The 15,136-nt window shown below is 47.2% G+C and overlaps 1 protein-coding gene across 1 annotated transcript; it reads right to left on the reverse strand.

The window, feature by feature from the left end:
* Window positions 1-6,740: 6,740 nt before the first annotated feature.
* On the reverse strand, window positions 6,741-11,929 carry PTS (6-pyruvoyltetrahydropterin synthase; the record flags this gene model as incomplete). Its single annotated transcript, XM_082009895.1, has 6 exons — window positions 6,741-6,882; window positions 7,409-7,479; window positions 8,414-8,470; window positions 9,476-9,498; window positions 10,880-10,959; window positions 11,856-11,929. 6 exons carry the CDS (start codon window positions 11,927-11,929, stop codon window positions 6,741-6,743), a joined length of 447 nt encoding a protein of 148 aa, XP_081866021.1.
* Window positions 11,930-15,136: the final 3,207 nt, after the last annotated feature.

The raw sequence follows: 15,136 nt of genomic DNA on the forward strand, positions 1-15,136 counted from the left end.
TGAAACTGCTGTAGGTAATAATAAACAACAAAAAAAAGCCAAACACAGTAGCTGTCAATAACACTAAGAAAAGAACTAGTATCACCTCAGTTTCCAACCCTGAAGTGCAAGCAAAGCAAGACCCTCCTTTGATTCAGAGCTAAATGACCCAAGAGACAAGAACATGCCACATTACCTGGCCCTGCCACACGGACAGCTGCCCCAAAGGCAATCATGGAGCCACTCCACTACAGAATCTACATCAGGATGTAAAGTATTTTGCTGAACTTGTGAGTTCTGCAGCAGAAATATATGGCAGAGACCAATGAGGTCCTAGAGTTGTGTGGATGCATGTAGAGGACAAATGAGTCATCACATATAAGACAACCCTTTCTCCTAGAAAATGCCCCCTTGCAGCTCTCTCTCTAGATCTCTAGCATGTCTTCACTTTTGAGAAAACCACAATGCTTTCATGCATGGCCAGGTAGGCTGATACGAGGAAGGTCCATGGAAACGAGGCAGTTTGTGTCCCTAGCCCATTTCCAATACGCACCAGACAGCTGCCCACAAAGAGCAGCCAGTGTTAAAGTGCACTGCTGTGGTGCTGAGAGCTTGGGGCCCGCTGGTGCAGTCAGCCAAGTCTGCTGGATCCAGGGCTCTGTGATTTCTCAGTCCTGGGCTCCCTTCTGCTAGCTCTAATTCATCCAGGACCCAAAATCTGGTGCCTTGGTTCAACCTTTGCTCCTGTGACAGTCTATGGGTCTCACTCTGGGGAAACTTCAGATCATTGTTTGAAAGACTCCAAAGTTGGCAGCAAATATGGACTGACAGTTTTATCCACAGCCTGAAACAAGCTCTATTGTACTTATGGACATCACACCCACACCAATAAACTAAACACTGAACTAGGCAAAGCACACAAACATCTGAAAATGCCCAAACCATGGCTTTGCCATAAAACAGCTCCCCTTGCACATATGTGGTATGATCACACCCTCTTTTCCCCCTCAGTGATCCCCGCCCTCACTGAGTATACAGGACAAAAAATGCTCATCGCAAGGGGAGAGCCATAAAATGCCCCTTGACTTGTTCTTTTCACTAGCACCATCTTCCCTGTGGCCTTATTGCTCTGCTTCCAATTGGCCTCCCCATTGCACACACGGAGACTCCTGGTAATTAGAGCCAGGGATGGAGCAAACATCCTAGTGAGCTTTAAAGTACAGTTTGATACATTACTGGACAGCCTAAACAATGACTGCCTGCAGGAGGAGGGACTCTCCTTTTTTTCCCCCCCCCCCCCCCTTTTTTTTTTTGGGTGTTTGAGGGCCCCTAGGCTTCTTCCCATCTCTGGCCTGTGTCTCTACAGGCACCCACCCCAGGCAGGGCCCCTGGAAAATGAGGAACATGCAGTGAGCAGCTAGCAAAATGTCAGCCAGCAAGTCAGCTCGCTGGCTCTCAGCTGGGAGCTCTGGGGCAGAGACAGGGATGGGCTCGCTCTCTTGGTGGCTTAGCAGCTCTTACCAACAGCAGCTCCTCCTCTCCCGACAGCCCGCAGCTCTGCCCACCTTCCCAACCTTTTTGCAGAACAAAGCTGTGGACTCCCTGTTGCTTCACTCAACTTCTTGGTCCCTCCCAAGAGACTGCCCGTCTTGGGCACGGAAGCAGGCACAGGTCCTGTGAAGACCCCAGCAGCCTTCATTGCCTTCCTGGCGCTGTGCACAGATGTGAAGAAGCCATGCTACAGGGGCAACTTCAATGCAGGAACCGTGATACTGCCAGTTGTCTGAACTCAGGGGAACAGCTAGGGTTGGGGGCTCCATGTCCCACACATAGTCCCTCATGAGAAGCAATGCCTAGATTATTTACTAACTCGGTCATTGTTAGGGCTACAATGAACTGCAAATAACAGCCCAGGGAGGGGCATGTAAGACTGAGTGGCAGAACTTGGCTCAGTCCCAGCTGCTGTTTTTCACTTTGCTGATCCTTTTGTAATGGTGTCCCTTTCGCTCTGCACCGTTTCATAATTTCAGATGTCATGGGAAATGATCAATTCCCACTCCCCACATTGCAAAAGCTGGGGCTGAACCCACAGTCCTCTTGTAGTCACTGTGTTTCAAGCACAGAAAAGAGAGTAAGAAAGACTTTTTCTCCTTGCAGTGAGGCAGAATGGGAAACTGCTCCCTAGAAACAATGAATAAAAAAGAAGAGCTGCTGCTAAACAGCTTTCCTTTGAAACTGGGAAGCCTCAAACTTTGCTTTGCTTCTAGTTGGCAGAACCAAATGGTCACGTTAGGGGAAGCACAATGTAAGCATAAGTTCAGCGCAAGCAACCGACATGGCCAGCTTCTTGCACAGGCTCCCCATTCACTCAGCCCCTGCCCTGGCACTGCTCCTCTTCCATATAACCTGATGATTTCTCTTTCCATGTGGTAGGAAGGAAAAACTGGGTCTTTCCCCTCAGTCCCTACTAAACATAATGCAGCACTTTTCTGGTCTTGGTGTCATTATACTGCTATTTACGTTTATGTGCACTAAAGCTGGAAGTCTTGCTCCTACAGTAGCTCTCCCGGAACCAGTTTTGACCTTTTAATTGCTTTCTTGGACCCCACCATCACCTGAACAGTTCTCCTTCAAACAATTTCATCACTCAGTAATGTAAGTTACAGCACAGAGATGCTTAATGTTTAATTATATGAGTAATTCTCTCCTTATATAACCTTCCCTCCCGTACCTGTAAATTTGGAGGCTGATTCCTACAGAGACTGCCCACACACCTGCAAAGATCAAGACCCCTCAAAGCAGGAGAAGGGACAGAATGCACTGTAATTTCTTGGAACGCAGGCAATTACAATTCCAGCACTGATACTGCCGATCCCCTTCACCCAAGCCACTACCCAGTCAACCAAACTATTTCCATCTCCCCAGATCTGCTGCCATTTAAGCTGGAGAGATCAAAATAAAGAATATGAATACACCTTCAACATCCAACACAGCAATAAATATAAATGCCCAAGCTACTGTGGGACTTTCAGGGCTACGTTGCACTGCAGTAAAAGGTCAGGAATTTAGGCTAGTTTTCTTCTGGCCTAGCACCTGACTTCATGCTACTAATAGCAATGGGCTGTGCTATATAGATGTAATCATTTGTTCGCTTTTTTTTTGTCAACAATGTCAACACCTAAATTACTCTTCTGATAAAGACATCCCATGATATGTTTTAGTCTCCATGACTCACTGAAGACACAAAATGCTTTGTGAATCAGCAGCAGCAGCAGCAGCTGCTATCATCCAACATGATTTACTTCATTTTAGAAAACTGGAATGACATATCACACCAGTGAACTACAGACCAGCAAGAGTGTTCAAATAAGCTGCAAAACCTCCCTTTTCTTCACAGCCCATGCTGAAAAAAGCTGACTGGTTCCACATCTGAGGGAAGAAAAGGCGCAGAAGGGCAACAGTGTGTCAACAGTGTGTTCCCTTCACCTCATACACTGAGCACTCTCTACTTGTGTGACACTGGAATGAACCTTCAGACAATTATTCACCAAAGCACTATGGTTAAGAGGGAAAAATAGAGCAATGCTGGAGCTCCCATGGCAGAGGTTTTGCTCTGCCAAAGAGGGAAGGTTGGGATATCTCTCTTCTCTAGCCTTTTCTTACTATTCCCTTTTAGAAGTTCATCCAGAAAGTTTGAGCAAAGATGAATCAAGGCAGGAAGGAGACAGAACAGAATTGTCCTCATATAAAGCAGTCACAGTTTAAAAGAAAGCAATCAAATTATTTTTTGGAACTATAAAATCTACTTTCTAGCAGAACAGGTAGCTACAGAAGGATACTTTACCCTCAGCCTGTAGTAGAGTGCGGCCAAGGTGAACTATCAGGCAAGCTTCATTAAACCTTTCAAAATGGTACTGTTTGCTACCATTACTCAGATGCATAATTTCCTTGTAAAGCACAGGAATTATTACCCTGGATATTACTTTTTTAATTATATGCATTAAGTTATTCTTCATGGCCATACCTAATTACTCTTCAGGGCATTGCTCATGTGATAAAGAGAATCACGTACAGTACCATCACTTCTGCCTCTGGACAGACAGATTGATCTTATGGCTCTTATCCACAGGAATTGTACATTAACTGTTCCCCAACTGGTTTTACAAGTATTCCTCTTCCAGCACTTAGCTTTCACAGCATGCCTACAATTTCAGAAATCTTAATAATTTGGTTACTGTTCATTTAAACTCATCTCACAGCCTCACCCTTTTGTAACAACCTATGCTGAACTGTGTTGCATCTCCTAATCTGCAAGTTTATTGCATCTCTTGCAATCCTGCAAGACAGCAGGAACCTGCAGCCCTGATGACTGATGCATACCAAGTGCTTCTTTTCTCTACATGGCCTTCCCAACAGGGGATTCTGATGATGAAAATACCAAGTATTGTTGATCAGCACAGCAGGAACATGAGCTGACTGTTTGCTCCAGAAAGATGAGAGTTTGATCCTGCTCCTACAGAACTCATAAAAACTTCCCTAAGAAAAACATGCTTGATGCGGCTGCTTGTGCCAACAAGCTTTCAGGGGGCTTCACTGGATATGGACTCAAGGTATCACAGGTCCTCCCCTACTATTTCAGCTATTCATGATCAGGTGCAGAATGGAAAGTCTTCTGTAGCAGGGGTGTCTCCTCAGCAGGGTGAGGATTATGTCTAGATGTCTGTACTTGCCCTGAGCTGACATAACACTCACTATCTAGGAAGTGAGTGCTTGCACTACAATGAGACAAAATCAGCCAAAAATTTCTAAGATTAAAAGCATTCTCTGAGCAAAACTTCTTAAAAGTGGCATCACTGGGGCACCAGCTGGATAACCAGTATTTAAGGGTTTATTCTCGCCTCCTTCCACTTTCACCTGTGCATCAGGGCTCTCTGACACCACTGGGGCTGCAATGTTTCAACTTTGCAGTTTCCTCAGCTTCCCATGCTGATTGTCAACAGAATCACAGAATCACTAGGTTGGAAAGGACCTTCAAGATCATCAAGTCCAACCGTTAACCCAACACCACCATGCCCACTAAAGCATGTCCGGAAGCGCCACATCCACATGTTTTTTGAACACTTCCAGGGATGGCGACTCCACCACCTCCCTGGGCAGCCTGTTCCAATGTTTGACCACTCCCTCAGTGAAGAAATTTTTCCTAATAACTAATCTAAACCTCCCCTGGCGCAACTTGAGGCCATTTCCTCTTGTGCTATCACTAGTTAGTTGGGAGAAGAGACCAACACTCACCTCACCACAACCCCCTTTCAGGTAGTTGTAGAGAGCGATAAGGTCTCCCCTCAGCCTCCTCTTCTCCAGACTAAACAACCCCAGTTCCCTCAGCTGCTCCTCACAAGACTCGTGCTCCAGACCCCTCACCAGCTTCGTTGCCCTTCTCTGGACATGCTCCAGCACCTCAGTATCCTTCTTATAGAGAGGGGCCCAAAACTGAACACAGGATTTGAGGTGCAGCCTCACCAGTGCCGAATACAGGGGCACGATCACTTCCCTGCTCCTGCTGGCCACACTAGTGCTGATACAGGCCAGGACGCTGTTGGCCTTCTTGGCCACCTGGGCACACTGCCGGCTCATGTTCAGCCGGCTGTCAACCAGCACCCCCAGGTCCTTTTCCGCCGGGCAGCTCTCCAGCCACTGCTCCCCAAGCCTGTAGCGCTACATGGGGTTGTTGTGGCCAAAGTGCAGGACCCTGCACTTGGCCTTATTAAACCTCATACAGTTGGCCTCTGCCCATCGATCCAGCCTGGCCAGATCCCTCTGCAGAGCCTTCCTGCCCTCCAGCAGATCAACACTCCCACCCAACTTGGTGTCATCTGCAAACTTACTGAGGGAGCACTCGATTCCCTCATCGAGATCATCAATAAAGATATTGAACAAGACTGGCCCCAGAACCGAGCCCTGGGGAACACCGCTTGTGACCAGCCGCCAGCCGGATTTAACGCCATTCACGACGAGTCTCTGGGCTTGGCCATCCAGCCAGTTCTTTACCCAGCGAAGAGTACGCCTGTCTAAGCCACGAGCCGCCAGCTTCTCCAGGAGAATGCTTTGGGAGACGCTGTCAAAGGCTTTTACAACAACATACAGTTCTCTTTAGTTCTGCAGTTTGGATTGGGAATTGCTTTGTAAACAACTGTATTGCTCACTATGCCAGTTCCTTATACAGAGAAAGACCTGCTAGGCACAAGAAGAAATGAGCCTGTAGCACAGGAAAGGAGAAAACAGAAGAAAAAATAAAAAAAGAGAACAGAGAGAACCATGTAGTTCTGATTCTCAAGAATGTTTCTCTATTTGATCAAGATGCAAAACAACACCAAAGCCCAGGTTATGAAAATCATAAATGAATCCAATGTTTAATTACAGAAAAATCAAAGCCTTTTGTGGCTGGACAGGACATACATTTTCCCAGGCCATCTTCTCTCTAGAAAGCTGCTTTATTTAACATGGCACAATTGTAAATTTCACATCAGCTTAGTGGTTTGGGTTTGCAAAATAGGAATGTCTTGAGAAAAAGCAGACAAATCAACAAATTCTGAGAACCCAAATTGCTAGATTGCTGTAAGAATTCTTGTGAAACATCTGCATTTGTCCTTATGTAATACATAACCAACGTCTAGGTGGAGGAAATACAGCGAGCAGGGTTGAAGTAATCCACTGATCTGATTATGCAGCAGAGTTTCTGACCAACTGAGCCTAAGCTCATTTCACTTCTCAGAGATTGTTTCTTCTCCTTTATAAACAACAATGTTCTGGTCTGTTTCATACACTTTGACTTTATAAAGAGTTCCCATAGGCAGGAGCTTCTTGAGGTTTTCCCAGATGAATACTGCAACGTTCTCTGTGGTGCTAAGAGTGAAACAGAGCAGATTCAGAACTGACAGCAATGGTATTTGAGGCTGTGCCCAGAACGGGCACAGAGGGATGCTGAAGGGCCACAGGGAACCATGTGGGCAGCATTCACATGATGACACCCTGTATGTAAGTGGGGCTTGAACGATTGCCAGCAAACATGGATGAAATGAAGTCTAATTAGAAGGTCGTATCAGTCTCACCAAGCTGTCCACAGAGCAGCCTCATGTGACAAGTGCCAGTCTGCAAAGGGCTCCTCAGGTGTGAGCAAGTGGTGCCTTCCTGGGTATGTGGGACAGCAGCTGCCCCAACATGCCTGCATCTGGCCCGGCACAGTGAGGGAGGCTGCATGGCAGCAGGGCTGGAAGGCAGGTGGGGCACCCAGCACCTGACATGCACAAGTGTGTGTCACAGGTGTGTTACACACGCAGGTATCAAGGCTGCTCTTTCAGATGTAGGACTAAGCTTTGAAGACTGTTCCTTGACTCTGCAACCAATGCCACAAGGAGTCCCCATCACTCACCTCACAACCTCAGCAAAGTATGGCACATCCTTATCCAGGTTTTTGTGGTCAAGCGGTTCCATGATTGCCTCCTGCAGAAAGAAAACAGTGTGTTTTTGCCCAGCCAGCAACTAAGCACCACAAAGTCACTTGCTCACTCCCCCTGTGGCAGGATGCAGGAGAGAATCAGAAGGGTAAAAATGAGAAAACTCGTGGGTTGAGATAAAGACAGTTTAATGGGTAAAGCAAAAGCCACACACACAAGCAAAGCAAAACAAGGAACTCATTCACCACTTCCCATGGGCAGGCAGGTGTTCAGCCATCTCCAGGAAAGGAGGGCTCTATCATGCATAATGGTTACTTGGGAAGACAAATGCCATCACTCTGAACATCCACCCCCTTCCCTCTTCTTCCCCGGCTTCATATGCTGAGCATGACATCATATGGTGTGGAATATCCCTTTGGTCAGTTGGGGTCAGCTGTCCCAGCTGTGTCCCCTCCCAACCTCTTGTGCAGCCCCAGCCTACTCGCTGGTGGGGCAGCACAAGAAGCAGAAAAGGCCTTGACTATATAAGCACTGCTCAACAAGAATAAAAACACCTCTATATTATCAACACTGTTTTCAGCACAAATCCAAAACATAGCCCCATATGAGCTACTATGAAGAAAATTAACTCTGTCCCAGCCAAAAACAGCAGACAGTGACAATCTTGCCCCAGTTGGCCAGCGGAGTTGGTGTTCAAATTACTATGCAAATGGGACTGGAGCAAGGCAACAGTATGTAAAAAAAGGATAAGAGCCCTACATCCACCTATTAACTTCCCAGCTGGAGACATGGCACTGCCTCACATCACAGTGCTAAAGCATTTTAGTCTTAAATCGTTCCTTAATTTCTTCTTTTAGGAAATTAGGAAATTTCTTAATTTCCTACCATCATCAACTCACCAAGTTTCCACCCTGGTACTAGACAAATTGCTAAGCTCTAACCAATTCTCCAGGGGATGTGTAGGAAAATAGTGCCATTACCTGCATATATTCTTTCAGGTCTGTGAGGTTTATAACCATTCCTGAGACTGGGTCAATCTGCAACGAAAACAAAAGGGAGATTAGTAGCCTAGCTACATGTCCTTATTACCAAGGCTGCCATGAGCCTGTACAAATCAGACTGTGAATATCTGTGCACCCAGGATATCTGAGCCACCAGAAAAATGTTGTTCCACCTTCACACACTGAGTTCAAACTCTACACCTGTGATGTCCCCCGAGGCTAGATACAGCATACAAACAACTCCAGCAGTTCCACTCTCTCATAAAAGCTGACACCAGGGAGGAAAAACTCACAGAAACACGCAGTCTTCAAGCAACGATCTAGCATGACCATAAGCAGGAAAACAGGCATTAAACTGCCAAGTTGAACAACCAAGGACAAAACAGAGACCAGCCTGAGCTCAGGGCATTCTCCCATCTGGAGAAGGCACAGCTCCAGGAGCAAAATCAGGGTTGTGTAGTTCACAGCATATTTGGGGAACATAGAAGGAAGAGGCTTTAAAATTTTAGTTTCAGATCTGAATAGAAACCCCCTTTCTTATGAACTCAAATCTTCAAAAAGTTGTTTGGAAAACATCAAAACCCAAGTGCTATCTAAACAACTCACTCTGCAGAATACACAGAATAGTGACAGGATGAAGGGTGAAAAACAATTCCAAAAACAGAATTTCCTTTTATATTTGCAGCAAAATGCCTTGATAAAACAGCAGTTACTGGAAGTGCTAAGCTTCCCTGTGGCTCAGCTGTTATCCAAAGGTGCCCACGGATCTGACCAGAGCCTATACATTCTGTGGTGATGCTCTGGCAGACTAAGTTATGTGCCTGACTTGGATTAAATATGGTCATCTGCAAATCCTTATTAGAGGCAAGGTGAATAGAAGAGTGATTATGGAAAACCTTTTTCTATAGTGATGTGTACAGAGTTTCCACAAACACCCTGGAAAACCTAGCAATTGAGCTAGAACTTCAGTACTGTGGAAGATGGGGACTCATTCTACCCTGCCACACTAAGGAATGGAAAAAAAACGTTGATCACACTTACCTCTCCACGCACAGTGACTATAACTGAAAAAAAAAAAAGAAAGTATCAGGTCACGATGACAACACGACCCTAACAACAAAGTACACTACTGATGGGGACAGACAACCCATTCATCACTAATCCACAAGGACTGGTGAAGGCTTCCCAGCAATTAAAAGTGGGGACTGTTTGTATAAAATGTGTATCCATTCCATAAAGAATAATGACTCAGAGTCACCCAGCTTGTCAAAGTCATCCTCCAAGGTCTGATGCCCAGGGACACACCACTATCCCTGACATGCCCCTTGCAGGCACAGATAAGACTAGATGACTTCTCAGGTACCTACTCCCTATGACAGCCTGTGCCCTGCACACTCAAAACCAGTGTCTCTTGATCAGCAAAGTCCTCTGGACAATGCAGACACCCTAGGTCCCCATACAGTCACCAGACCCCTGAGATCGTAAGATGTGGGGTCAGCTTGTAAGTCTTCTGACATCACAGAATACCAGAGAAGGAAAGTAAGGGATGAAGTGGCCACCAACTCTAACAACTAGAATTACTGCAAGGTGTAATTTCAACCCAGAAGCCCTTTCAACAGAAGAGATAAACACTTGAAAACATCATCCTTAGCAGCTCAGCATTCTTTTCTGCTAACCTCAGGAGCCAAAAACTGAATCACAGTTCACTGGGGAACTCATATAAATAGACAGTGATTTTGAGCCTGGCTGTGGTTCTCCTCTGGGGTGGAAAAGCCCCTTTGTGCCTTTTTTCTCACTCCCCCCGCCCCCCACCAAAGAACAGTTTTAGAGGCATCTCCCTAGCTTTCCAGCATTATTTTTTTTTTCCAGGGGGAACATCCTCCTTATATGAGAAAGCAAGAACTGTTGTGCCTCTAAGTCAGCTTTAAAATGAGTGATAGGGGTCTTCAGTCCAGCAATCTGTCAGTCTGTATTCCCTGGTAAAGCTAGTGGCTCTGTAGCAGAGGTTTCAGGGTACCTACAATAAACAATGCTAACAGGGTGCCAGCCTCGTAACTGGAGAGATCTGACTCTATGTGCATGGTAGGACAAGAACTTGTGAAAACAACATTCAAATAAAGTTTACAGGATGTTTAAATTGCACGTCTTTTGCTTAGAAAAATCTTAAATCAAAACAGAATGATTTTGCAGATTAGAAACAAGTAGATTTGATTCATGAAGTGACATTTTGTTATCTTATTTAACTGAATAGGTTGCAAATCCATACCATGGTTCAATCGTCCTGCTGCTGAAGATTCCTTCTAATCCTAAAAAAAACCCAAACCAACCACTAAAAGTCATACAGACTGTGGGTAAACCCATGTGTTATTCTGCATTCAAACCAGCCTGCCTGAGAGCAGCCTCTGTCCCTGACGACATGCGTAAGCATAGAAGTCAACTCCTTACCTTTATAGTTGTGCCCATGGCCATTTGCATTGTTGCATTTCCCAAACAACTTCAGGTTTTCTTCATCACTCAGTGATTTACTGTGAGAAATACAGACATGGCATTTCAGGATCCATCACAAGTGTTCATCACTTCACTTCAGCTGTGATTGCTTTCTAGCTCTTCTGTCTATTCATTCTCTCAAATTTAACCTGGTAGCTTTTCCTGCTCAGAAGGCATGAGCAGAACCAGAGGAGTATTTGGCCCACAAAAAGATGTTGTTAACAACAGGGGGTTTTTTGCTGTGGTTTTGTATCTATATATGCAGGTTTCATAACAACTGCCTAATACCACTGCTGTATAAACACTAACAGCTATTCACATATGAATACTGCAAACTCGCTTGGGCTCCTAGGAGGAAGCGCCTGGAGCAAACTATGCATATTATTACTTACAGTTAAGTAACAAACCTTAGGGAGCTTCTCCAAGAGGTATAAAGGACGAGTGCCCTCTCTGAAGATTTCCTTTTTAGAAACTCAAGTGCCTACTCCGAGGAATATTTCAGCTCAAAGCACTCTTTAGGAACATGTAAGTTTTGAGAAAAAGGTGAGAGATTAGGGGCTCAGTGAGTCGCTTACAAACTGCAAGCATCATTCGTCCCGTTTAAAACCAAAACGTCCGTTCCCGTTAAACCTAGCTAAGCACTGATGTCTAAAATCAGGACTGGTTACTACAGGCTGCAGAAGACGGGCTAAAACAAGGAGACCCGGGAAGCACTCGACAGCAGGCACGCATAGCCGCACACCGGCTGAGCCGGGCCCCCACCTGGAGAGGTCACCTGGAACGCGCTAACGCCCACGGCCCGCAGCTCTGCGAGGCCTCCGTGCCTTTCTGCCGAGGGCGGCTCCCGGGGCCAGAGCGGCGGGGGGAGCCGGGGAGCCGCGGCCGTCCCCGCGAGTGTGCCGGCGGCGGGGCCAGGCGGGCCGGGGCCGCTCACCTGTGCAGCCGGTGGCAGGCGCTGAAGGAGACGGTGCGAGAGAGCCGCGCCAGCCGGGCCGCGGGCGGTGCCATGGCGGACCGCGGCGGGCGGTGCCGGCGCGCTCGCGTGCGCGGCTCCTTCCGGGCCCCGGGGCGGAGCGGCGGCTCGGCAGCGCCGCCCGGGGGAGCCGCGCGCCCGTCCGCCGGCGGTGCCGGAGCGCAGGGGGTGCCCCGTCCCCGCGGTGCCCGCCTTCCAGCGGGCGCAGGACTCGGCCCCTCGGACGTGCCCCTCGGACGCTACGGGCGGGGTCTCCCTTCGGCCCGCCGCGGCGGGCGGGTGCAGGGCGCTCCTCGCGCCGTGCCCTGACGTGCAAGCGGGCGACGGGCCTGCTTTGTCCGTGCCGCAGCTCGGCTGCGCCTCTTCCTCCGCAGCCAAGGTCTGCTGCAGACATGCTGCGATCTTGTATGAGCCAGTGATACAGAGAGAGGAAAAAAAAGGCTGTTAGGAGCCACTGTGTCAGCCCTACCGAACACAGAGGTATGACAACAGCTCCAATGGGCTGTGGCTGTGATCTGTAGCAAATGGCTTTCCTACACCAGCTTAGTAGATCACTTTTCACTACACCACTGAGTGATGCAGAAAAGTGCACGCTCTCCGAGAACAGCAACCAAATGCACGGCAACCACCATAAGGATAAGAAGCACCTGTTAAAACATTTCTACATGGGCTTCCAGCGGGGAGAAGGATCAGCTCTGGAGGACTGAACATGAGACTGAAACACATGCATTGCATTTTCCCGTTCAAATTGCTGTTGTTCATCTATGTCCAAGTGGGCTTGGTACGATGATACAGGGAGAAGTAATGCTGTTGAGTACCGATGAGCTAACCTTTCAGCTTAGTTCAAACTCTGCTTTAGAGAACATATACAAAGACTACCTTGGACTAAGTCAAAGTTCCTTGTTCGCATTATCTAGGCTGCTAGGCTGGTGGACGTGAGGCCCAGGAACGGAACGAGTTGAAATGTGCACCGAAAAAAGTGCATCAGTAGTGAAGCAACACCAGCTTAAACAGCAGATGAGCTTTCTACAGGGCAGGACTGGGGTTTGTTGCAGAACCAGATCAGAGGCCTGAAATTTGTGTACCCTGCCTTTTGTCTTTTCACTGTCGTTCCTCTTTCAAGGCATTTCATCCTCTCATTTATCCTGTAGAGGTAATGTTAGCGATGATTTGACCTGTGGGCCAACAGTTTGACTTGCTTGTATTTTCTTACATTATGACAATTGCAAGAAGTATGTTTATAAATACATGAGTACACAGGGGTAGGTTTGCCAAAGGAAAGCTGTCAGGCTCTGAATGCACTTGTAAGGTGTTTACACAGCAATCCAAAGACAAGCAGTTCACAAAGCAATAGTCACCTGAAGAGACTGAGAAAACTTCATAGATCTAATTCCTACCCACCTAAAATAACTGAGGTCTGTCCACTCCACAGCACTGTGGTATCTGAGAAGTTATTGTTAAACCTTTGAGAATGCCCTGCTCCCTGGTCATGTGCCTGATTTGTGATGGTTTAGATAAAGTAACTGTACACAGCAATCGCTGCCTGCACCAGTCACAGGAAGGGGCTGCCAGGCCTGTTCATTCCCTTTCTATCCTGGCAAACTCATTTGACCTCTGGGATGGCTATGAACCTGACAGACTTGAAGGAGTGCAGTCTGCTAATAACATTCATGGAGTTCAAGCAGAGGAATTCATAAAGTGTAGTGATTTTCAGAAAGCTTTGGGAGAGGGGGGTGGAACCTAGATTTCTCAGTGCTGCAAGGGTTTGAACGGGGATACTTGCATCAGTGTATTCCCTTAATTCCTGGAAATTCTTGGTGCCCCAGGAATAACAGAGTGTATCTGCCAGTTTATCAGAGTGGGAAAACTCCAAACCTCAAGTTCTGTATAACAAGAACAGGAGAAAAAACAGCTCTTAAGGTAGCAGAGCGCAACCTGTGTGCACACAACACAGGCAGGGGCTAGGATTGCATGCTGTTAAAGTACAGCTTTATAAACACAGCACAGACTTGGCACTGCAGGGCATCTTTCTTCCCCTGCACTATTGATCCACAGCCCTGCCTTGGGTACTCTGGCCGGTTGCAATTAACACGGGGTTGCACATGAACCTCTGACACTGCCTTTCCCCTTCCCACCTCACCAAGAAAAAAAAGTTTAAAAAAGAGCAGCAATGGTGACAGAACTCTACCCCCTGTCATTAAGCGCTTCCTTAGCATCATTCAGCTTCCAGTCCCGGGGGTGCGACCTCACTGGGGATTGTTCCCCCCCACTGTGGGTGACAGGCCACAGGAGGGCAATTCTACTGGCCGATGTGGTGCTTTACAAACAGGGGGCCGGCTGCAGCAGAGGACGCAGCCCGATGGCAGGACTGGAGCACAAGCAACGGGAGGTGTTGGCCGTCCAGTGGCTTTGTGAGATCAGCTTTGGCATAAGCCTCTCCCTCTGCCTTCTCACAGTGCTGCAGCCCTGGTATACAGCCCTTGTTTCTCTCCCTCGCCTTTTCCCAAGATCTGAAAGGTAAAGAAAGGTCAGAGAGGAGTTAAAGCTGGGTTTTTTGCATACAGAGAGTCAGCTCTGATTTGATTCTGTTCTGTCTGGGTTGGCCTCCAGAACATCAGGGGTCAAAAAAAAAAAACAACAAAGCAAGTTTGCAAATAGGAAGCAAGGGCCTTCCTTCAAACCCTAGGGCACAAGGGCTCAAGGAAGTGGTTCAAAACATTCTCCAGGCTTCTCAGAATGAAGCAATATGAAAAGTCCTTAAGCTAGGAGGGTAATCCATTCTCCTGGAAGCCTTTGCTTTTCACAGTGTCCTTGAAGGCAGAGCCTGCAAGTGAGCAGCTATAGAGAGGTTCCCTCAACACACCTATCCACCTACACCTCAGAGTTCAAAAACTGCAGGAGCCTGGTTGAGGAAGCAAGCATATGAGAGGGTGTTTGAGTTTGATCTGCTCAGCTTAAGAGCAAAGGGATATCAAGGCCACAGTGGAATTCTACATGCTTCATACTGATTGAATTAGAAGGAAGGCAGGAAATGTTAGCCATCGGAGCTGTATCCAGCTATGCTGTTTAAGCAGGAGCATGGCGGAGATGCGTCATGCAGGTCTGCAAGACCATATAACATAATAAGGTGTGTGTCAGCTCGAAGTTGGCTGTGGGTCTGGTGAGGGCAGGGAAAGAAAGGAAAAAACTTCACAAGGTTTTATTTGAGGCCACCGTTAGTGTACAGAGAAAAGCACTACAAG

The sequence above is a fragment of the Phaethon aethereus genome (assembly GCF_964289735.1).
Source record: "Phaethon aethereus genome assembly, chromosome: 23".
NCBI classification, from domain to species: domain Eukaryota; kingdom Metazoa; phylum Chordata; class Aves; order Phaethontiformes; family Phaethontidae; genus Phaethon; species Phaethon aethereus.